The 24,495-nt window shown below is 42.3% G+C and overlaps 1 protein-coding gene across 3 annotated transcripts in view; it reads left to right on the top strand.

The window, feature by feature from the left end:
• LOC118364163 (receptor-type tyrosine-protein phosphatase U) overlaps positions 1-24,495 on the top strand; it is a 306,643-nt gene that overhangs the window by 169,943 nt on the left and 112,205 nt on the right. For all 3 annotated transcript variants that reach the window (XM_035745412.2, XM_035745413.2, XM_035745414.2), the window contains exons 6-10: positions 2,363-2,537; positions 10,578-10,871; positions 14,380-14,697; positions 19,820-19,929; positions 21,506-21,707. In XM_035745412.2, coding sequence (XP_035601305.1) covers positions 2,363-2,537; positions 10,578-10,871; positions 14,380-14,697; positions 19,820-19,929; positions 21,506-21,707 — 1,099 coding nt within the window. The remainder of the gene's footprint in view (positions 1-2,362; positions 2,538-10,577; positions 10,872-14,379; positions 14,698-19,819; positions 19,930-21,505; positions 21,708-24,495) is intronic.

The raw sequence follows: 24,495 nt of genomic DNA on the forward strand, positions 1-24,495 counted from the left end.
TCAAAGAGGGGTGAGTGTAACCGGTGTGAAATGGCTAGTTAGTTAGTTAGTGGTGTGTGCTAGTAGTGTTTCAATTGGTGACATCACTTGCTCTGAGACCTTGATGTAGTTGTTTCCTTTGCTCTGCAAAGGCTGTGGCTTTTGCGGAGCGATACAGTGGTTCATCCTTTAAAAGTTGCAATGTACTACAGCACAGCTTGCATGGTGCTGCAGAATTCTATGGCACGTTATTTAAGTATCAGCCATAATAACCATTAAATCTAGTTTGTGCTAGTTTGACCACCAGAGGGCATATTTGAGAAACATTTGATAGCCTTCAATAGTGGCTGTACTCAAGAGTTAAAAAACTTTTTTTGTAAGAACATCGTATATGGAACTGATTTTAAAAAATGTTGCTGAATTACTTTGATTAAAATTATGATGTTTCTATTCCAAGAAAAATGAAAAACCCTCTGGAAAATATTTCGCTGTACAACGTGATGGTCGGGAGTAGGCTGTAGTACTGGGCAATTTAATCCCTGTCTCGTGCGGACACGTGGGAGACTGGTGTTCGATTCCCCGATTGGGAGGAAGCAGTAGGCTCTCCGTAAATAAGAATTTGTAACTGACTTGCCTAATTAAATAAATGTTACACTAAGAGCATAACATTATTCACCCTAATTGTATAATTGTAGTCAAGCCAACACCCAAATGGAGATTCAGTGAAAATAAAAATCTCATTGATTTATCAAGACCAGTCCCCATGCTTGTCTCAGAGCAGTGCGAAATGGTGCTAAAATAGTTGTAGGCTACTGCTTCTAACTTCAATATGCTCTTTAAATAAATAAGACCTACACCACTTCTAACAACACATTACTCAACACTATTGAGACTCATGTCGCCTATGGTAGGCCTACAGTATATTGAAAAATATGTATTTCAATGATGTGACCACCAATAATTACATATGGGTCTCCCGGTGGTGGCCGACATGGGTATTGAACCTGCATCTGTAGCATCTCATTTTGCTCTGTTATGAATGAGTGAGTCCCTCAGCTTTATGTAGGTGCCGGGCTATATGACTGTGCCATCTACTTGATAATATATACCAATATTTTGGAGGTTATTTTCTTTAAAAAAAAAACGAAAGTGAGCAATTGTAATCTGAATAAAGGCCAAAATATTTATTTATGTTTTTAGAGGGAGAGAAATGCTGGGCCAATTGTGTGCCGCCCTATGGGACTCCCAATCATGATCGGAAGTGATACATAATAATTTTTGTTGTATTATTTTTTTATTTTTTTTATGGTGGATTAAACTGAAATTGCAACCAATCACGGCCGGTTTTGATACAGTCAACCTAACTAAGAAATACATTTGACGATAGAACTCTCCCCCTACCCTCCTTCTAGGCAGGTCTATTGTCCAGCTACCTGCTAATAGCCATAATGGTGCTGTACAATGTGACCTTGTGTGTTTGAAATAGTATTTTCCAGTAAGCAAACATTTGTTTACCTGCATTAGTCAACTTAGTTCCAATATTTCTGTAATTCAGTTATATTTATTCCCATAGTAATTCATTATGGATACATAACTAAATAAACATCTGCATTTTGAAAGAGTATGTTTTATCATAATTTTAATAAAATCATAAAGATGCTGATGAAGAAATACAATACTGTACAGTATATGCTTTATCCAGCATTTTGCGGTTGCATGAGGTCGCCCACACAGAGCTTTATGTAGGTGCCGAGGCTATATGACTGTGCAATCAACTTGATTATTTAGCAGACATCACCTGCTGATATTCAGCCAACACATATATTTTAAGAATATCATGGAATATAATTGAACATTTTTCTCCATACTTGTCTCAGAGGTGGTGGAGTTCCAGAGCTCACAGGTGTCCCTGGCATGGATTGTGACTTACTTGGATTGTGAGATCTCATTACTCACTCTATTCAACGCGTCATTTTTCGACTCTCCGCCAATGCCATCTGGCTCTGGACCAATGCATCAGCTGTCGCCCGTATCTCTGCCCTCGGATGATGTTTCTCTTTCTGCTGGTCTGTCTTCAATGACTCGATCTCAGTCTTCAAAGTTTGAATCTGATCCATGTGCACCTTCATCAGATGAGCAGAATGGTACCATAGATTACAGTGGCCTATCATAGAAACTGTAGATCAATTAATAATTCAAAGTGACTCCAACGCTGCACACACATTTTACGAATCTAGCAAAACTAACTGCTTTCTTGGCAACCATGCGTTCTTTTGGTGCGGCCCATTTTCCAGCCCTTTGTCCACTGATCTCCACAGATGGTTGTCGGCATGTGTTTTTGTGTGCCTGTTTATATTTGACCCATCCTGTTTTCTCTCTTCAGAGGCACAGTGGGGACGTGACATCTACAGCCTTGGTCAAGCACCTGAGTCACCGGCGCTTTGTGGCGTCATTACAGGTGGACAGTGTGCAGTGCAACAACCAGGACCTGTACCGATGTGTCACCCAGTCCTCCAGGGGCTCTGGGGTCTCCAACTTCGCTGAACTCATCGTCAAAGGTAAATCTCAATATGCAGTACTGTAGGTCTATGAACCAAGGGTGAACTGAATAAAACTGATTTAGTCATGTTACTTTGTGTTAGCAAAAGCAGTAAACTTAACATTAATCAATTTACACGTCAAACACACTTGTCAGCTGTGGCATGATTCAATCAATACATGGAAGTGCTTGTTTGATATTATCATGATACTATCACCAGGTATTCCCAAACAGCGGCATGCACAATGCTATCGGGGGTAGCCTCGTTTCACTGCCAAAACCAAAATTAAATCTAGTTTTTCAGCGAAATAACAACACATTACATTTACATTTAAGTCATTTAGCAGACGCTCTTATCCAGAGCGACACAGGTAGCCTAGTCAAATAATTAACGTCAAATCACATCAACCGTTACGCCATCACAGGAATTCCATTTACGATCCGTATGTAGCCAAACGTAGCTGCTGCTCATTCCGTTTGCTTGAAATTGGATAAAAAAGTAAGGCCCGCTGGTAGAAAAAAGTAAGTCACACTGCTACTACCAGCAGTACTACTCCTGCACCTGTCGATGACACATTGTTCTGCTTCCACGAGCACATCCATTGCTAGCATCAGTAATTCTACATTCGTTGTTTGCCTAGCTAGCATGGACACTGACAGTTGTGAATCTGATGCAGCCGAAGAGCTTTCCCTTACCCGGGAAAGCACCGAACAACAGACAGGGATGTTGGACTATCGAAGAGGCGCAAATATGATAAGAACTACATTGATTTGGGGTTCACTTATATTGGGAGTATTGCCTTTCCTCGGCCACAGTGTGTTATATGTGCAAAAATACTATCTCGTAACTCAATGAAGCCTTCACTCTTACGCAGACATTTAGAAACAAAACATGCCAATTTGAAAAATATGCCACGGGAGTTTTTTGAGCGAGAATTAAGACCTTCGAATAGTAAGACATGTATAAAAGCAACAGATACAATTCATAAAAAAGGTCTAGAAGTGTCTTATATGGTGAGCTACCGAGTGGCTAGGACAGGCAAGCCCCATATTATTGTGGAGGAATTTATTCTTCCTGCTGCCGCGGATATGGCTGGGACATTGCTTGGGGAAAAGGCCAAAAGAACGAAACAGACAATGCCTTCATCAAACAACACTTTTTCACGATGCATCAGTGACATGTCAGGAGATGTTTTGAAATAATTACTGCTTCACATATAAGCCAGTGAATACTATGTGTTACAGCTGGATGAGTCAACAGATGTGGTGGGCCTGGCACAACTCCTGGTATATGTCCGTTACATTTATGGGGGGTCAAATAAGGAGGCCATCCTCTTCTGGAAACAAAAGCAACAGGAGAGGATAGTTTTAAAGTACTGGACAGATTTGTGACATCAAATAGATTTTGGTGGTCAAGATGTGTTGGTATATGTACTGCCCTTGGCGCAAAAGCCATGACAGGGAGACATAGTGGAGTGGTACCGGGCATGCAAGCAGTTGCTCCGGATGGAGTTTGGGTACACTGCAGCATCTACCGAGAGGCTCTTGCTGCCAAGGGAATGCCTGACAGCTTGAAAGACGACAGTGAAGATGGTTAACTTTGTTAAAGCAAGGCCCCTGAACTCACGAAAGTATTCACCACCCTTGGCATTTTTCCTATTTTGTTGCCTTACACCCTGGAATTATTATATATATTTTTTTGGCTGGTTTGTATCATTTGATGTACTGTACACAACATGCCTACCACTTTGAAGATGCAAAATATTTTTCAATAACCAACAAGCAAGAAATAAGACAGAAAACTTGAGCATGCATAACTATTCACCCTCCCTCCAAAGTCAATACTTTGTAGAGCCACCTTTTAACAGCAATACAGCTGCAAGTCTCTTGGGGTATGTCTCTATAAGCTTTGCACTTCTAGCCACTGGGATTTTTGCCCATTCTTCAAGGCAAAACGTCTCCAGTTCAAGTTGGATGGGTTCCGCTGGTGTACAGCAGCCTTTAAGTCATACCACAGATTCTCAATTGGATGGAGGTCTGGGCTTTGACTAGGCCATTCCAAGACATTTAAATGTTTCCCCATAAACATATTGAGTGTTGCTTTAGCAGTATGCTTAGGGTAATTGTCCTGCTGGAAGGTGAATCTCCCTCCCAGTCTCAAATCTCTGGAAGACTGAAACAGGTTTCCCTCAAGAAGTTCCCTGTATTTAGCACCATCCATCATTCCTTCAATTCTGACCAGTTTCCCAGTCCCTGCCGAAGAAAAACATCCCCACAGCATGATGCTGCCACCACCATGCTTCACTTTGGGGATGTATTTCCGGGGTGATGAGAGGTGTTGGGTTTGCGCCAGACATAACGATTATCTTGATTGCCATAAAGCTCAATTTTAGTCTCATCTGACCAGAGTACTTTCTTCCATATGTTTGGGGAGTGTCCCACATGCGTTTTGATGAACACTTTAAACAATGGCTTTTTTATGGCCACTCTTCTGTAAAGCCCAGCTCTGTCGAGAGCACGGCTTAAAGTGGTCCTATGGACAGATACTCCAATCTCCGCTGTGGAGCTTTGCAGCTCCTTCAGGGTTATATTTGGTCTCTTTTTTGCCTCTCTGATTAATGACCTCCTTGCCTGGTCCGTTTTGGTGGTTTGTTGTGGTGTCATATTCTTTCCATTTTTGAATAATGGATTTAATGGTGCTCTGTGGGATGTTTTAAAGTTTCTGATATTTTTTTATAACCCAACCCTGATCTGTACTTCTCCACAACTTTGTCCCTGACCTGTTTGGAGAGCTCCTTGGTCTTCATGATGCCACTTGCTTGGTGGTGCCTCTTGCTTAGGGGTGTTGCAGACTCAGGGTCCTTACAGAACTGGTGTATGTATACTGAGATCATGTGACAGATCATGTGACACTTAGATTGAACACACGTGGACTAATTATGTGACTTCTGAAGGTAATTGGTTGCAGCATATCTTATTTAGGAGCTTCATAGCAAAGGGGGTGGATACATATGCACGCACCACCTTTATCTTTTTGTTTTGACATTTTTTTTTCATTTCATTTCACCAATTTGGACTATTTTGTGTATGTTAATTACATGAATTCCAAATAAAAATCCATTTAAATGACAGGTTGTAATGCAACAAAATAGGAAAAACATCAAGGGGGATGAATACTTGTGCAAGGCTGTATTTTCTGCACTATGCAATGATATGGGCATCGACCATGTAACACTTTTACAACATACAGAAGTGTGCTGGTTATCAAGATAAAAGGTATTGACGCATTTTTTAAAATGAGAGACAAGCTTAAAGTTTTCTTTACTAACCATTTTTGCTTGTCTAACACAAGAAAGTTTCTCACTCTTTTCTGTCTGCATTAACAAGGACAACGCATAGGTCTTTCTATCATTGTATGATTTTTTTGTGTGCAAATTAACTCAAGCTTACGGACAATGTCAACTGTGATATATCGAAGCACCTGAGTGAGTTGGGTGCGCAAATACGCAGGTACTTTCCTGAAACAGATGACACAAACAACTGGATTCGTTATCCCTTTCATGCCCTGCCTCTGGTCCACTTACCAATATCTGAACAAGAGAGCCTCAACGAAATTGCAACAAGCGCTTCTGCAAAACTTGAATCTAATCAGAAGCCACTGCCAGTTTTCTGGATTTGGCTGTGCTCAGAGTATTCTGCCTTGGCAAATCTCGCTGTTAAGACACTGATGCCCTTTACAACCATGTACCTATGTGAGAATGTATTCTCGGCCCTCACGAGCATGAAATGCAACAGTAATGAATATTGCCAGTTATAGAATCCTTGGGAAAGTACAGTAAGGGAGTATTGTTGATGCGAGATTAAGTGAATTTACATCAATATATTGTACTATAGCCTGTCTCCCTGTGTTTCCAGAAGCTTGTGAGGCTTGCATGATTGCCTGCAGTGTGTACATGCTCTGTGGAAGCATCCATGGGATGAGGCAGGAATAGACATGAGAGCCCTCTGAGAGGACAGTCAAATCAAATCAAATTTTATTTGTCACATACACATGGTTAGCAGATGTTAATGTGAGTGTAGCGAAATGCTTGTCCTTCTAGTTCCGACAATGCAGTAATAACCAACGAGTAATCTAACCAAACAATTTCACAACAGCTACCTTATACACACAAGTGTAAAGGGATGAAGAATATGTACTTAAAGATATATGAATGAGTGATGGTACAGAACGGCATAAGCAAAATGCAGTAGATGGTATCGAGTACAGTGTATACATATGAGATGAGTAATGTAGGGTGTGTAAACATTATACACTGCTCAAAAAAATAAAGTGAACACTTAAACAACACAATGTAACTACAAGTCAATCACACTTCTGTGAAATCAAACTGTCCACTTAGGAAGCAACACTGATTGACAATACATTTTACATGCTGTTGTGCAAATGGAATAGACAACAGGTGGAAATTATAGGCAATTAGCAAGACACCTCCAATAAAGGAGTGGTTCTGCAGGTGGTGACTACAGACCACTTCTCAGGACCTATGCTTCCTGGCTGATGTTTTGGTCACTTTTGAATGCTGGCGGTGCTTTCACTCTAGTGGTAGCATGAGACGGAGTCTTACAACCCACACAAGTGGCTCAGGTAGTGCAGCTCATTCAGGATGGCACATCAATGCGAGCTGTGGCAAGAAGGTTTGCTGTGTCTGTCAGCGTAGTGTCCAGAGCATGGAGGCGCTACCAGGAGACAGGCCAGTACATCAGGAGATGTGGAGGAGGCCGTAGGAGGGCAACAACCCAGCAGCAGGACCGCTACCTCCGCCTTTGTGCAAGGAGGAGCAGGAGGAGCACTGCCAGAGCCATGCAAAATGGCCTCCAGCAGGCCACAAATGTGCATGTATCTGCTCAAACGGTCAGAAACAGACTCCATGAGGGTGGTATGAGGACCCGACGTTCACGGGTGGGGGTTGTTCTTACAGCCCAACACCGTGCAGGACGTTTGGCATTTGCCAGAGATTGGCAAATTTGCCACTGGCGCCCTGTGCTCTTCACAGATGAAAGCAGGTTCACACTGAGCACATGTGACAGACGTGACAGTCTGGAGACGCCGTGGAGAACGTTCTGCTGCCTGCAACATCCTCCAGCATGACCGGTTTGGCAGTGGGTCAGTCATGGTGTGGGATGGCCGCACAGCCCTCCATGTGCTCGCCAGAGGTAGCCTGACTGCCATTAGGTACTGAGATGAGATCATCAGACCCCTTGTGAAACCATATGCTGGTGCGGTTGGCCCTGGGTTCCTCCTAATGCAAGACAATGCTGGACCTCATGTGGCTGGAGTGTGTCAGCAGTTCCTGCAAGAGTAAGGCATTGATGCTATGGACTGGCCCACCCGTTCCACAGACCTGAATCCAATTGAGTACATCTGGGACATCATGTCTCGCTCCCTCCACCAACGCCACGTTGCACCAGAGAGTGTCCAGGAGTTGGCGGATGCTTTAGTCCAGGTCTGGGAGGAGATCCCTCAGGAGACCATCCGCCACCTCATCAGGAGCATGCCCACGCGTTGTAGGGAGGTCATACAGGCACGTGGAGGCCACACACACTACTGAGCATCATTTTGACTTGTTTTAAGGACATTACATCAAAGTTGGATCAGCCTGTAGTGTGGTTTTCCACTTTAATTTTGAGTGTGACTCAAAATGAATCCAGACCTCCATGGGTTGATAGATTTGATTTCCATTGATCATTTTTGTGTGATTTTGTTGTCAGCACATTCAACTATGTAAAGAAAAATGTATTTAATAAAAATATTTCATTAATTCAGATCTAGGATGTTGTCACGCCTTGGTCATTGTATTTTGTGTTTTCGTTATATTATTTGGTCAGGCCAGGGTGTGACATGGGTTATGTTATTTTATTTTCGTATTGGGGTTTGTAGTATTTGGGATCGTGGCTGATTAGGGGTGTTGTATAGGCTTGGCTGCCTGAGGCGGTTCTCAATCAGAGTCAGGTGATTCTCGTTGTCTCTGATTGGGAACCGTATTTAGGTAGCCTGAGTTTCGCTTTGTATTTCGTGGGTGATTGTTCCTGTCTCTGTGTAGTTTCACCATATAGGCTGTAATTAGGTTTCACGTTCCGTTTGTTGTTTTGTATTTTGTATAGTTATTTCATGTGTCATGAGTAACCACCACGCTGCATTTCGGTCCGACTCTCTTTCTACAAACGAAGAACGACGTTACAGAATCACCCACCACACACGGACCGAGTGGCGTGGTAACAGGCAGCTGGAACAGCGAAGGGAGGACGTTATGGACAGCAGAGGCATGGAGTATACGACGTGGGAAGAAATAGACAGGTGGGCGGCCGACCCAGAGAGAGTGCAGGAGCCCGCCTGGGATTCGCTGGAGCAGTGCGAAGAGGGCTATAGGCAAATGGAGTTGAAAAGAAAGACACGGCGGCGCAGAGCGGAAACCGGAAGTCACCCCCAAATATTTATTGGGGGAGGGCTCAAAGAGAGAGTGGCTGAGTCAGGAGTCAGACCTGAGCCTACTCTCCCTGTTAATTGTGAGGAGCAGCGATATAAGGACTTCTGGTCTTGGGAGATGATATTGGACGGAAAAGGACCCTGGGCTCAGCCTGGAGAATATCATTACATTACATTTAAGTCATTTAGCAGACGCTCTTATCCAGAGCGACTTACAAATCGCCGTCCCAAGGAAGAAATAGAGGCGACAAAGCGGAGAGGCACTGGTATGAGGAGGCAGCACGGCGACGCGGTTGGAAGCCCGAAAAGCAGCCCAAAAGATTTTTTGGGGGGGGGGCTTAAAGAATATATGGACAACTACAAATACCTAGGTGTCTGGTTAGACTGTAAACTCTCCTTCCAGACTCACATTAAGCATCTCCGATCCAAAACTGAATCTAGAATGGGCTTCCTATTTCGCAACAAAGCATCCTTCAGTCATGCTGCCAAACATACACGTAAAACTGACAATCCTGCCTATCCTTGACTTCGACGATGTAATTTACAAAATAGCCTCCAACACTCTACTCAGCAAATTGGATGCAGTCTATCACGGTGCCATCCGCTTTGTCACGAAGCCCCATATACTACCCACCAATGTGACCTGTATGCTCTCGTTGGCTGGCCCTCGCTTCATATTCATCTCCAAACCCACTGGCACCAGGTCATCTACAAGTCTTTGCTAGGTTAAGGTATCTCAGCTCACTGGTCACCATAGCAGAAAGCGCTCCAGCAGGTATATTTCACTGGTCACCCAAAAAGCCAATTCCTCCTTTGGCCACCTTTCCTACCTGTTTTCTGCTGCCAATGACTGGAACGAATTGCAAAAATAACTAACTTTAAGCATCAGCTGTCAGAGCAGCTCACAGAACATTGCACCTGTATATAGCCCATCTGTAAATAGCCCATCCAACTACCTCATCCCCATATTGTTATTTACTTTTTGCTCCTTTGTACCCCAGTATCTCTACTTGCACATTCACCTTCTGCACATCTATCACTCCAGTGTTTATTTGCTAAATTATAATTACTTCGCAACTATGGCCTGTTTATTGCCTTATACCTCCCTAGTCTTACTCAATTTGCACACACTGGATATAGATTTTTTTTATTGTGTTATTGACTGTGCATTTGTTTATTCCGTGTGTAACTCTGTTGTTTGTGTCGCACTGCTTTGCTTTATCGTGGCCAGGTCGCAGTTGTAAATGAGAACTTGTTCTGAACTGGCCTATCTTGTTAAGTAAAGGTGAAGAAAAAAAATGAAGGTTATGGATGTAGTAAAAGGAGGCCTATTTAGAGTAAAAGCCCTCCTATTTAGAGTAAAAGGATGAATAAAGCTGATAAGCATGTTGTAATAAGACTGATTAGCAATAGTATATAGTACTTTTAAGTATAGTGGAATGCAGTTCAACCACTTCCGACCAACATAGTCCTCAAATGTCACATAATGGATGGAAGATATACAGCTACAGTGTATAGAAGCAATAATAACATTTAAATAAACCCACAGCCTCCTACCCTTTCTTCTTCCCACAGTTCCCCCCTCCCCTATCGCACCCCCACAGCTGCTGAGAGCTGGCTCCACATATCTGATCATCCAGCTCAACACCAACTCCATCCTGGGAGATGGCCCTATTATCAGGAAGGAGATTGAGTACCGGGCCAGCCAATCACCTTGGTCTGAGGTCCATGGGGTCAACATGGTCACCTACAAGCTGTGGCACCTGGACCCAGACACGGAGTATCACATAAGTGTGTTGCTGACCCGGCCCGGAGAGGGCGGCACCGGACCACCTGGACCACCCCTCGTCAGCAGGACTAAGTGTGCAGGTGAGGGTCTGGGCGGTGTGACAAGGTCTAGATAAGCTTGTACAGTATGTGACATTCTCATAGTTGGCAGTGTTTGGTAACACAGAATATTTTGGTAATACATGTTATTAACCACTTGCAAATCCTTGATAAAATCTTACCATACCATATCATACTTTCAAAGCCACATACCTTTTGAAATTATTTGCAATTGTTATTGTAAGATCATTCTAGTTTTCTTGGTCTTGGTATGTTTCTAGTCTTGATAAATAGAGGGAAATGTATCACTCTACAAGCTGTTTGCTTCCTTTGTGGATGTTTCCTCTGAAAATTCAGAAACTCTCATATTTGTTGGTCATTTTAGAGAGAATATTTTAGAGAGAATATTTCTTAATACTATTCAAAGTACATATGCACAACAGCTAGATCTCATTATATTGTGGAATAACAGACCATGGACTGTGGCGATAATGTGGAAAAATTATATTCCAGACTGAAATCTCTGTGAGATTGAGTAAAAATATAATTTGTGCTGGAAGAAAACAACTAACACACACACGCACAGACACTCAACCACAAAATTCATGCCTATTTCCTGTGGACATTTGTCCCATGTCTTCTACAGTCATCAGTCTAATATGCACAGCGATCTCTTCCCACCACAAACCATCTCTCACACCCCCCCTCCCTGTTCCACCAAGAAGAATCCATGTCCTCTCTCTGATGATACATTAAGCACACTCCATTTCCCAATAGCCACAGACAGTAAAATAGAGAGAGCCCAGAGCCAGCTCTCATTCAAAAATATATTTTATATCTCTTTGAAATAGAGAGGGAAAGAGGAGAGGGAATGTTATAGTTGTGAAGTGAGAGGATACACACACTGTTCTAATGTACATGTATTTTAGTGGCACCATTGTATCCTGTCTGTCATGTTTTTTTCCTCCAGATAATTTGCATACTGATAGTGACTCCAAATAACTGTCTCAGATATCAAAGCCTGACCTCTTGCCCTGTAATTTCCCAAGCTGTTGTTTTCACAACATACTGGTTAGGTTGTTGTGTCTACTTGTTTGTTCTGTTGGTGGCCTCATCCTGATTCACACACCTTCACATACTCCTCATCCATCACCAGGTCCACCCTCCATGATTCTCTAATCACCACCTGGACACCCTTGAGTTCCTTTGACCCCTGTCCCCCAGACCATCTGGTCCAGATCCCACACTGACCCCACAATTCATCATTGCATTATGATCCTCCTCACCTTTGTTGGGCTGCTTAGGTAAGGAAGGAAATGTATGGTCTGGTCACAGTGGGTATCTCTGGGAGTGTGCTAGTTACCAGAGTGAACAGATGGGAGGCTTGGACCCTCTGGGTGTTATTCTGACTAAAGTGAATTTCTTCTCCAAAAAAAAAAGAGTGTTGCCATGGACTGGGTATGTTCTGCTGTTCCGTGTGAACAACTCATCTCTTCCTGGCTTGCTCTGACCTATGTAGTGTAGCCCGGACGTCCTCCTGTGAGTGCTGTAAAACTAACGGCCGTGAATATGAACATGGTCTCCGCCCGCCTCTGATGGCCAGCCAGGTGTGCTTGATGAGCCATCACTGTGATTATCAGCAGGGCTGCATTATCGTAGCTCTAAATCCCTCAAGTAAATCACAGAGGAGACAAGTTATTTCCAAACCACGTTAATAGGCTTCCACCTGCTTCTGGGTCACTGAGCCTTCTGAAGAGCCCCCTGCCACCAAACCTCTCTGCTGAGCGAGGGGCTTCATGCCGGTGCCCAACTAAAATTAGGAACATTACAGAGAGTGCTCATGCCTTTCACAGCTCGTCTTACTCACCCATCATGTCAGGCCTCTCTTGTCAGTGATTGCATCTTGCTTCATTCCTCCTTCATCTCCCATCTCCCTTGTGGATAAGTCTCCACAGACTCCCTCCACAGCTTAGCACCAACCCAGGCCAAGGATAACCCTATCCACAGTTAATCCCATGGATCAGTTTTAGTGGGGGTAATAAACCAGAAGCTCTCCCCTTCTTTTCCTCTCACTTCTATAACATGAGGAATAAGCATGTCGCTCTGAGCCATGTTGGGGATACTGCAACCCCTCTCCGAAGGCTGCCAGGGAGTGTGCGTTGCACACAGTCGAGCGTGGCATGCAGGCAAATAGACTGGGCAAGAGGAAGGGTGTTGGCAAAAAGTCAAATTTGATGAAAATCCACAATGGGCACACTGTGGCCTCTTCTGTGTTTTTTTCATCAGTTCGTCAGTTTAAAGCCCCTCTTTATTTAGCTTTGAGACTGTGCAGACTATCAATTACACCATAAAGACAATCCTCAATCAAATCGAACAATTGTTCAAACATTTCCTGCTACGTGCCACTAATGTACCACTACTTGATTCTCTAGCCCACATTTTTCTGCTATCACAAACTGATGTCCAGAACAATGCAGTGGTCATGCTTCCTTCTAGACCAAAATGCAAAATAAAAAAGTAAAACAGGTGACTGGAGAGGCTTAAGTTTAGATTGCCAGTATCATGAAATTCTGCTTCAGTGAGAAAAATAATGAATAGGAAGGGATAAATGGATAAACTTCAGGGAGAGATATAATGAATAGAAAGGGATACAGAGGGATAAATATCCGCAAGGAAGAGATTACCTTTTGAGTGGTGAGTTAGTGTGTGTGCATGTGCCTGTTTGTGCTCGTATATGTCCTTGCTTATTTAGAGAGAGCACCTTTCAAATCCATCTCCTTTGATTTACTGCCTTTGTTCCTTTAAGCGTCCCATCGCTTATCGATACATTATCTCCATTGTTTTAGTTCTCAGCACAAATAGCTGCAGCAAGAGAAGAATCCCTTTGAGTGTGTGATAGTCGGTGCAGGAATGAAGACGTTGGCTGGTATAACCTTACTCTTCTCACTGCTGAGCCCTCCGCTCCATATCTCCTCTGTCACTCTCACTCTCCTCCGCCATTAGTCACGAATCCCTATTAAAAGAACAAAGCAACACAATACATTATGTGGAATACTGTTTGACAAAAAGGCATCAATAATGGGCTGTGACAAATGCCTCCATTGGTAGTGTGTTGCTGAGATTGGCCTTGGCTCACCCCTGTAGCCTGTATCTGCAACACTGACTGGCTTATGCTTGAAGGCACAGAAGCTTGTCAGTACCTCTGTATCCCTCTAGCTGTCTCTCCCGAGGGAGGAATAGGAAGATAAGGCTTTAGTTCTCTCTGCTTGAGTCAAAAGAAACAGTGTTGACCCCAAACCCAGCAGTGACCAGAAGTAACTGGGTGACTACTAAAAACAAGCAGCCTTTCCACAATGACCTAGCAATAAACATAACTGGCGGATTTCGTAATTTACACTGTGTTTAAACAGTTTTTATTTAAGCTTTATTTAACCAGGTTAGTCTCTTGAGATAAAAACATGTTTTTCAAAAGAAGACCTGGACCTAGTTGATAACATTGCCTTCTCTCTCTTCCTTTCCCTCCCTTCCTCCTGCCTTCCCTCTTTATCAGAACCCACACGGGCCTTGCGAAGTCTCACAGCCTCAGAGATCCAGTCCAGGCAGCTGACCCTGCAGTGGGAGACGCTGGCCTACAACTTGACCCGCTGCCACACCTACTCTGTGTCCCTGTGCTACCGCTATGCCACCGCAGGGGGCGGCGGTGGGCACAACACTACTGTGCGTGAGTGCCTGGCGGTTGAGCACAATGCCTCACGCTTCACCCTGCGTGACCTGCCGGCCTACCACTCCATCCAGGTCCGTTTGGCGCTCGCCAACCCTGAGGGCAAGAAGGAGGGTCGGGAGGTCACCTTCCAGACTGAAGAGGACAGTAAGTGATGGGAGAATGTTGGAGACATATACTGTACGTAGGAGCTCATACAGGGTACCTATTCATAGAAACCAGAATAACATGGGAGAATGTTTGAGACATAAAAAGGAACTGATACGTACAGGGCACATTTTCATAGGAAGTAGAATGATAGGAACCGTCTTGTGTTAGAGTGCCCTAATTGGCTGCTTTCCAACCTCCTCACATGGCTGTCTACCTTCTCAATCCCTTCTTCCTAGAGACCTGTAAGAAACACTTGGCTGTTTTAGTGACAGACTGTTCAGGGATCACTTTGGTGATCAAAATAACCGAAAGTACCTAGGGAGTCATCCAAAACCTTTCTCCAGAGGGTATTATCTCTGCTCTAAATTCATATTTGTGTTAACAAATTAACAAAAATAATGCTGGGAAAAATGGGAAAAGAAATCTAGCTATCTATACTCTGGATAAGAGCGTCTGCTAAATGACTTAAATGTAAATGTATACAGTTGGGATTGATAACACTGGGTCAGTCAACATCACTAGCTACAGTTTGATTGACGCGATTCATAACTATCATGATTCGTCTCCTGTCCCATGCGGTTGTGTCTCAGTAGACTAGAATAAAAGCATTGTGACCATCTCCAAGAGGCTGCATCAGCATACCAAAGGATCCATCTCATTTCTCAAATGAAAATGAAGCCAGAGAGAACGGATTTTCCCCCATATCTCTCAATATATTCCTTTTGAGCCAAGGCAGCCAACAGCCTCTGTGCATTGCAGATGCCTGGCTGAAGATCAAATGTATTTTTCCATTAAAAAGAAACTAAATGAAAGGGAGAAAGAAAAAAAGTGTATGAGATAGCGAATGAGAGAAAGAGAGGGAGAGAGACTATTGGGGATTGTGGTCTGGAATAGAAAACCACAGTGCACAGAGGATACTATCAAAACAGTTAGCTTTGTTTTTATAGGGATGTGTATAGGCCAGGCGTGTCCAGGCCAGACAGAGGTTTAACAGCATTCAGCATTTATACTAAGGAATGTCATCACTGGCCATCAGCTGAGGATGCATTTAATCACCACTATTTCATGGAGGTATTTTGATATTTTGAAGGCATAATGGTCATGGTACAATAGAAATGCCCTGTCCACTATAGTACAATAATTATATTTGTATTTATTATGGATTCCATTTGCTGCTGCAGCAAAATTAAGGCAGTTTATACAATTTTAAAACATTACAATACATTCACAGATTTCACAACACAATGTGTGCCCTCAGGCCCCTACTCCACCATTACCACATATCTACAGTACTATATCCGTGTGTGTGTGCGCATGTGTGTGTGCGCATGTGTGTGTGTGCCAATGTTTGTGTTGCTTCACAGTCCCCACTGTTCCATAAGGTGTTTTTTGAATCTGTTTTTAAGTGTAATTTTACTGATTGCATCAATTACTTGATGGGGATAGTTCCATTTAGTCATGGCTCTATGTAGTAAGTAGTGATGAAGTCAATCTCTCCTCCACTTTCAGCCAGGAGAGATTGACATCCCTAATATTAGCTCTCTGTGTACATCCAAGGGCCAGCCGTGCTGCCCTGTTCTGAGCCAAGTCATTTTTTGTGACACCTGACCACACGTCTGAACAGTAGGCAAGGTGCGACAAAACTAGGGCCTGTATGACCTGCCTTGTTGATAGTATTGTTAAGAAGGCAGAGCATCGCTTTATTATAGACTTCTCCACATCTTAGCTACAACTGCATCAATATGTTTTGACCATGACAGTTTACAATCTAGTGTTACTCCAAGCAGTTTAGTCATCTCAACATCTCAATTTCCACATTATTTATTACAAGATTTAGTTGAGGTTTAGGGTTAGTGAGTGTTTTGTTCCAAATACTGTGCTTTTAGTTTTATAAATATTTAGGGCTAACTTATTCCTTGCCACCCACTCTGAAACTAACTACAGTTCTTTGTTGAGTGTTGCAGTCATTTCAGTTGCTGTAGTAGCTGACGTGTATAGTGTTGAGTCATCCACGTACATAGAAACTTTACTCAGTCAGTGGCATGTCGTTAGTAAAGATTGAAAAAAGGAAGGGGCCTCGACAGCTGCCCTGGGGAATTCCTGATTCTACCTGGATTATGTTGGAGAGGCTTCCATTAATGAACACCCTTTGTGTTCTGTTAGACAGATAACTATTTATCCACATTATAGCCGAGGGTGTTAAGGCATAACACATACGTTTTCCAGCAGCAGACTATGATCAATAATGTCAAAAGCTGCACTGAAGTCTAACAAGACAGCCCCACAATAATTGTATCATCAATTTCTCTCAGTCAATCATCAGTCATTTGTGTAAGTGCTGTGCTTTTTGAGTGTCCTTCCCTATAAGCATGCTGAAATTCTGTTGTCAATTTGTTTAGTGTAAAATAGCATTGTATCTGGTCAAACACCATTTTCTCCAGAAGTTTACTAAAGGGTTGGTAACAGGCTGATTAGTCGACTATTTGAGCCAGTAAAGGGGGTTTTACTATTCTTGGGTAGTGGAATGACTTTAGCTTCCCTCCAGGCCTGAGGGCACATGCTCTCTAGTAGGCTTACATTGAAGATGTGGCAATATCGTCTTCTATTATCCTCAGTAATTTTCCATTGTTGATAGACAACAATAATTTTTTCACCTCTTCCACACTGACTTTAAGGAATTCGTAAAGTTCATGATTTGGTCCAATATACTTGGATGTGTCGTGTCAGTATTTTTTGCTAGCATGTCATCCCTAAGTTTGCTTATCTTGCCAATGAAAAAGTAATTAATGCAGTTTGCAATATCAGTGGGCTTTGTGCCGACTTGGCTTTTTTCCCCAAAATGTAATTTAAGGTGCCCCAAAGCTTTTTACTATGATTCTTTATATCATTTATCTTTGCTTCATAGTGTAGTTTATTTTAATTTCGTTTTGTGATTGATTTCTCAATTTGCAGTACGTTTGTCAATCAGTTGGGCTGCCAGACTTAATTGCCATACCTTTTGCCTCATCCCTCTCAACCATACAATTTTTCAAATCCTCATCAATTCAAGGGGATTTAACCGTTTTTACAGTCATTTTCTTAATGGGTCCATGCTTATTAGTAACTGGAATAAGTAGTTTCAGAAATGTGTCAAGTGCAGCGTCTGGTTGCTCCTCATTACACACCACAGACCAGCAAATATTATTTACATCATCAACATAAGAATCACTACAAAAGTTATATGACTTCTTATAAACTATATTAGGCCACGACTTTGGAAATGTGTTTTTCCTAGATATGGATATTATCTGCAGCGTTAGTAAACATTTTATCAATACATGTTGATCATTTAATTCCTATGCTGTCTGTAACTATCCTGGTATGTTGACTGACAACCTGATCCAGGTTGCAGGCACTGGTTACAGTTTAAAGTTTTTTCCCGAGTGGGCATCTTGATGATAGGAAGTCCATATTTAAATCACCCAGAAAATATACTTATCTGTTGATCTCACATACATTATCAAGCATTTCACATATATTATCCAGATACCGACTGTTACCACTTGGTGGTCTATAGCAGCTTACCACAAGAATGGGATTTAGGGTGAGGCAGATGAACCTGTAGCCATATTACTTCAACAGTATTTAACATTAGATTGTCTCTAAGCTTTACAGGAATGTGGTTCTGAATATAGACCGCAACACCGCCTCTGTTGGCATTTCTGTCTTTTCAGTAGATGTTATAACCATGTATTGCTACCACTGTATCATCAAAGGTATCATCTAAATGAGTTTCAGAGATAGTCAGAATATGAATGTCATCTGTTTACAAGCAAGTTATTGACTTCATGGACCTTGTTTAATAATAATAATAATATATGCCATTTAGCAGACGCTTTTATCCAAAGCGACTTACAGTCATGTGTGCATACATTCTACGTAGGGTGGTCCCGGGGATCGAACCCACTACCCTGGCGTTACAAGCGCCATGCTCTACCAACTGAGCTACAGGACCACCTGTGCCATTGTTTCTTATTCTACACGTGTTAAAATTGATTAATTTTAGCACTTTTCTGGGTTGCTTGATTGTTTTGAATTTAATTTAATTTTACCTTTATTTTATTAGGCAAGTCAGTTAAGAACAAATTCTTATTTTCAATGACGGCCTAGGAACAGTGGGTTAACTGCCTGTTCAGGGGCAGAACGACAGACCTGTACCTTGTCAGCTCGCGGATTCGAACTTGCAACCTTTCGGTTATTAGTCCAACGCTCTAACCATTAGGCTACCCTGCCGCCCCGAATGCTTGAATGAATGCTTTACTGGGAAGCTTACCAGTAAAGCAGGTAGACTTACCTTATTTACATTGAAGCTGATGTCTTCCTACTATTGCACACCGCCACAGTGCTAAAAGTGTAACTCTGGTTTATAGGCTTACAATAGCTGTAGGATGAACAGATGTATTCAGTGCAATTAGGGGTACATACATTAAATTACTTACATTGTGTTTGCCAATGCCCCTAAGATCATGTACATTTGATGCAGCGTTGTGACGGCTCATTGTCACAATGGTAGGGATTAACTGAGCTGGTCTTGGATCATTTACTAGGCATTGTTTCAATGCAACCTTGAAATGTGTAGACAGAGTCCAGGAGCCAAGATGATTTGGATGGATGCAATCATTCCTGAAGAGTATCTTCTGTTTCCAGAAGGTGTCAAAGTTATCAATAAAAGTGACTCCAGCAGAGCTACAATAGTCTTCATGTCAGACTCATGTCAGACTTCATGTCAGTACTCAAATAAATGTATTTTGGGATCTCTATATCATGTAATATGAACCTCACCCTCATGATGATAGTACAAACCTGATCAGTCTGAATTGATTGTAAGCACTTGATAATGATTACTCTATTTCAGTGGTTTTATATCCATCAATCATCTCCTTTTCTCTTCGCTTGTACACTCTCTGACTTTGACACAAAATATAGTCCTTTATGTCCTACATGATGCAGAATTCTCAGTTCTAAGGCTAACATTGTAAGAGGGACTCAGTGACATTGACCACTGAATATGATATTGACATTATGAGATGCTTGCCATGATTTTACAGGTTCAATTGCCTGACATGCTTGTTTCCCATAGTTCCCGGTGGCATCACCCCTGAATCGCTGACCTTCACCCCCCTGGAAGACATGATCTTCCTCAAGTGGGAGGAGCCAGTGGAACCCAATGGTCTCATCACCCAATACGAGGTAAATCAAATCAAATCAATTTATATAGCCCTTCTTACATCAGCTGATATCTCAAAGTGCTGTACAGAAAGATAAGGATGCTTTTTTACAGGTGGCTGTTAATTGACGTAATAGACACAACACAGCTGTTTGACGTTAAGAATACAGGCAGAAGCTACAGTACATATCAGCCTCTATATATGTGTGGTTGTGTATGGCATTTTTTTACAAGCTCATAGTCCATCCCCAGAGTGCTCTCTGTTTCTCTCCGCTCATCTAACAGTACATCTAGAGCTAGCAAGTAGTCTTGCACATTGTCACCAAGAGAAGTTAAGAAAAATATTTATCAGCATATACTGTAGCACTGCCATGCATCATCACATTTTTCACCCTCATTTATTAGCACTAATTTATTCATGCTAATTTTGTCTTCACCTATGGTAGGGGCTCAGCCCTCTCTCTTTCAATGTCATCTCAAGGAGGATATTATTAAATGGGATTTGTGGTTTGACATATAAAGTGGATGGATTTTCTTCCAGTAACGTCCTGATCTCTCTGAGCTGACAAAGAGGGCTTTAGACAGAGCCGCAGAAGGAATCCTCTTAATTTCTCTCCCATTAAAGCTTTGACCAGTCTCCCTGAGCCCATCAATCGCTATAACTTCAGCCTCACAAGCCCCTCCTTGGTCCTCTTTGCTCTTTCTAAAGGCTATTATCGGCTTTTATGTTGGCTTTTTTATGAGGAACTGTGTGTACTGTGTACAGTCATTGGCTATCTTCACAGTTACCACGCCTGCATGGGCATATCGTGCTCTTAAAATAATCTGCATAGTCAATAGTTTGGTTCAAGTCAGTGGGAAGCAAGGCGTGTCTGTGTTATTTAACATTCCCAGTTTTTACATTACTCTCTGACGCCACATGGGTGGAATCCCATAAGACAGTTTGACTGGGAGGGGAAAAATTGCTTCCAACAGCATCAATATTTCACACAGAACACATTTCCATATTAGCATGAATGTCCTTCAGGCTTGACCATTATGAATGGATGAGCAAGCCAAACAAAATCATTAACATCTTGTTATTGTGCAACCCGCAGGTTGGGAAATCTGTAAACACACAAAACAATAACGGTTTGATAATGATTCTACTTTTATGAAAAAATAACAGCATTACACTGGATCACATTTCCTCCTGCTACTATTTCTGTCACTTCATTTCTAGTTACATGTACATGTCTACCTCAGTTACCTTGTACCCCTGCACATCGACTCAGTGTAGCCAAGTTATATACTATTATTAATTTTATTATTACATGTTTTACTTTTTAGTTTTCTATTATTTCTCTATTTTGTTACTCTCTGCATTGTACACACCGTGTTGTTTACTAAGCATGTGATTAATACAATTTGATTTGAAAAGCAACATTACCAATCAGTAGAGCAGAAGCACAATTTTCAAAGTCAGATGTGAATCCTCAGAGAAAATCAATTGAACAAAAGTTCAAAGGTAGTTGCTCCACAAAGTAGATAACTCCTGTTCTCAGAAATAATTGCTATATGAATCATTCTGGTGTCTTTTTTGTATTTATCTGTTCACAGATCAGCTACCAGAGCATTGAGTCGTCTGACCCAGGCATCAATGTGCCAGGACCTAGGAGAACAGTGTCGAAGCTGAGGAACGAGACCTATCACATGTTCTCCAACCTTCACCCTGGCACCACGTATCTGATTTCTGTCCGTGCTCGCACAACCAAGGGCTTCGGCCAGACCGCCCTAACTGAGATCACCACCAACATTTCTTGTGAGTGTCGATGTGTGTGTACAACTGCAGGTGTATGTGTTCACACTTGAATGTTTGTCTATCCATTTGTATTTGTATTTATTGAGGATCCCTTGGGTCCAGCAACATTAAGGCAGTTTCTAACCTTTATTTTACTAGGCAAGTCAGTTAAGAACAAATTCTTATTGACAATGACGGCCTACCGGGGAACAGTGGGTTAACTGACTTGTTCAGGGGCAGAACGACAGATTCTTATCTTGTCAGCTCGGGATTCAATCCAGGAACCTTTCGGTTACGCTCTAACCACTAGGCTACCTGCTGCCGCATTTACAGTGCATTCGGAAAGTATTCAGACTCCTTCCCAGCCTTATTCAAAAATTGATTAAATATATTTTTTCCTCATCAATCTACAGACAATACCACACAATAACAATCGGAAACAGGTTTTAAGAAATGTTCGCAAATGTATTAAATATAAAAAAACAGACATATCTTACTTACATAAGTATGCAGACCCTTTGCAATGAGCCAACATTTTTTGCTCAGATGCATCCTGTTTCTATTGATCAGAGATGTTTAACTTTAACAAGATTAACTGGTCTGATGAAACCAATATTGAACTCTTTGTCCTGAATGCTAAATGTCACATCTGGAGGAAACCTGGCAATGTCCCAAAGGTGAAGCATGGTTGTGGCAGCCTTATGCTCTGGGGATGTTTTTCAGTGACGGGGACTGGGAGACTAGTCAGGATCAAGGGAAAGATGAATGGAGCAAAGTACAGAGAGACCCTTGATGAAAACCTGCTCCAGAACGCTCAGGATCTCAGACTGGTGCAAAGGTTCACCTTCCAACAGAACAACGACTCTAAGCACACAACCAACACACTGCAGGAGTGGCTTCGGGACATGTCTCTGAATGTCCTTGAGTGGCCCAGCCAGAACCCAGACTTGAACCTGATTGCATTTCTCTCTCATTTCTGGAGAGACCTGAAAGTAGCTGTGTCCACGACTCTCCCCATCCAACCTGACAGAGCTTGAGGATCTGCCGAGAAGAATGGAAGAAACTCCCCAAATACAGGTGTGCCTGTAATCGCTGCCAAAGGATCTTCAACAAAGTACTGAGTAAAGGGTCCGAATACTTATGTAAATGTAATACTTCAGTTTTTTTTGCAAACATTTGCACACATTTCTTAAAACCTATTTTTGCTTTTTCATTTTGGGATATTGTGTGCAGATTAATGAGGGTAAAAAAAAAACATTTGAATCCAATTTACAATAAGGCTGTAACATAACAACATTTGGAAAGAGGCAAAGGGTCTGAATACTTCCGAATGCACTGTATCTACAATACAAAATCCATGTGTGCGTGTGTGTAGAGTGCGTGTCCATGTGTGTGCCATGTCAACCTTTGTACCTAGCTTGCAACCAAATTGAACATCAACTGTCTGAAGGATATAACAGGAGTCTGTAACTACACTATATATATACAGTGCCTTGCGAATGTATTCGGGCCCCCTTGAACTTTGCGACCTTTTGCCACATTTCAGGCTTCAAACATAAAGATATAAAACTGTATTTTTTTGTGAAGAATCAACAACAAGTGGGACACAATCATGAAGTGGAACGACATTTATTGGATATTTCAAACTTTTTTAACAAATCAAAAACTGAAGAATTGGGCGTGCAAAATTATTTACTTTTGCAAGGCACTGTATATATATAAAAGGATGTGGACACCCCTTAAAATGTGTGGGTTTGGCTATTTCAGCCACACCAGTTGCTGACAGGTATATAAAATCAAGCACACAGTCATAGACAAACATTGGTAGTAGAATCGCCTTACTGATGAGCTCAGTGACTTTCAACGTGGCACTGTCATGGGATGCCAACTTTCCAACGAGTCAGTTTGTCAAATTCCGGCCCTGCTAGAGCTTCCCACGTCAACTGTAAGTGCTGTTATTGTGAAGTGAGAATGTCTAGGCGCATCAAAGGCTCAACCGTGGTAGGCCACACAATCTCACAGAACGGCACTGTTGAGAACAGAATCTTGTAGAGATTGAAAATCATCTGTCCTTGGTTGCAACACTCACTACTGAGTTCCAAACCACCTCTGGAAGCAACATCAGCACAAGAACTGTTCGTCAGGAGCTTCATGAAATGGGTTTCCATGGCCGCACACAAGCCGAAGATCACCATGCGCAATGCCAAACATCGGCTGGAGTGGTGTAAAGCATGCTGCAATTCAACACTGGAGCAGTGGGAACGCGTACTCTGGAGTGATGAATCATGCTTCACCATTTGAATTTGTATTCATTAAGGATCCCCATTAGCTGCTGCTAAGGCAGTAGCTACTCTTCCTGGGGTCCGGCAAAATGAAGGCAGTTATACAATTTTAAAAACATTGCAATTCATTCATAAGGGAATTTAGAACACACCATTAGGCATTCTGACTTACAAATCTGGGATTGGCAGATGCCAGGAGACCGCTACCTGCCCGAATGCAGAGGAATAATGGTCTGGGGCTGTTATTCATGGTTCAGGCCCATTAGTTCCAGTGAAGGGAAATCTTAACACTACAGCATACAATGACATTCTAGATGATTCTCCGCTTCCAACTTTGTGGCAGCAGTTTGGAGAAGGCCCTTTCCTGGTTCAGCATGACAATGCATCGCTCCAACCCGAGCGGTCGCATCGGCACTTCGCTCCGCAGGTAGTATAACTTTTTCATTACATTTCATTACATTTCATTATAGTACAACGGTTTGATTTGTCTAATCTTAGCAATTTCTTCTTAGCTAGCTACATAGCCG

The sequence above is a fragment of the Oncorhynchus keta genome, chromosome 31, assembly GCF_023373465.1.
Source record: "Oncorhynchus keta strain PuntledgeMale-10-30-2019 chromosome 31, Oket_V2, whole genome shotgun sequence".
In the NCBI taxonomy this organism is placed as follows: domain Eukaryota; kingdom Metazoa; phylum Chordata; class Actinopteri; order Salmoniformes; family Salmonidae; genus Oncorhynchus; species Oncorhynchus keta.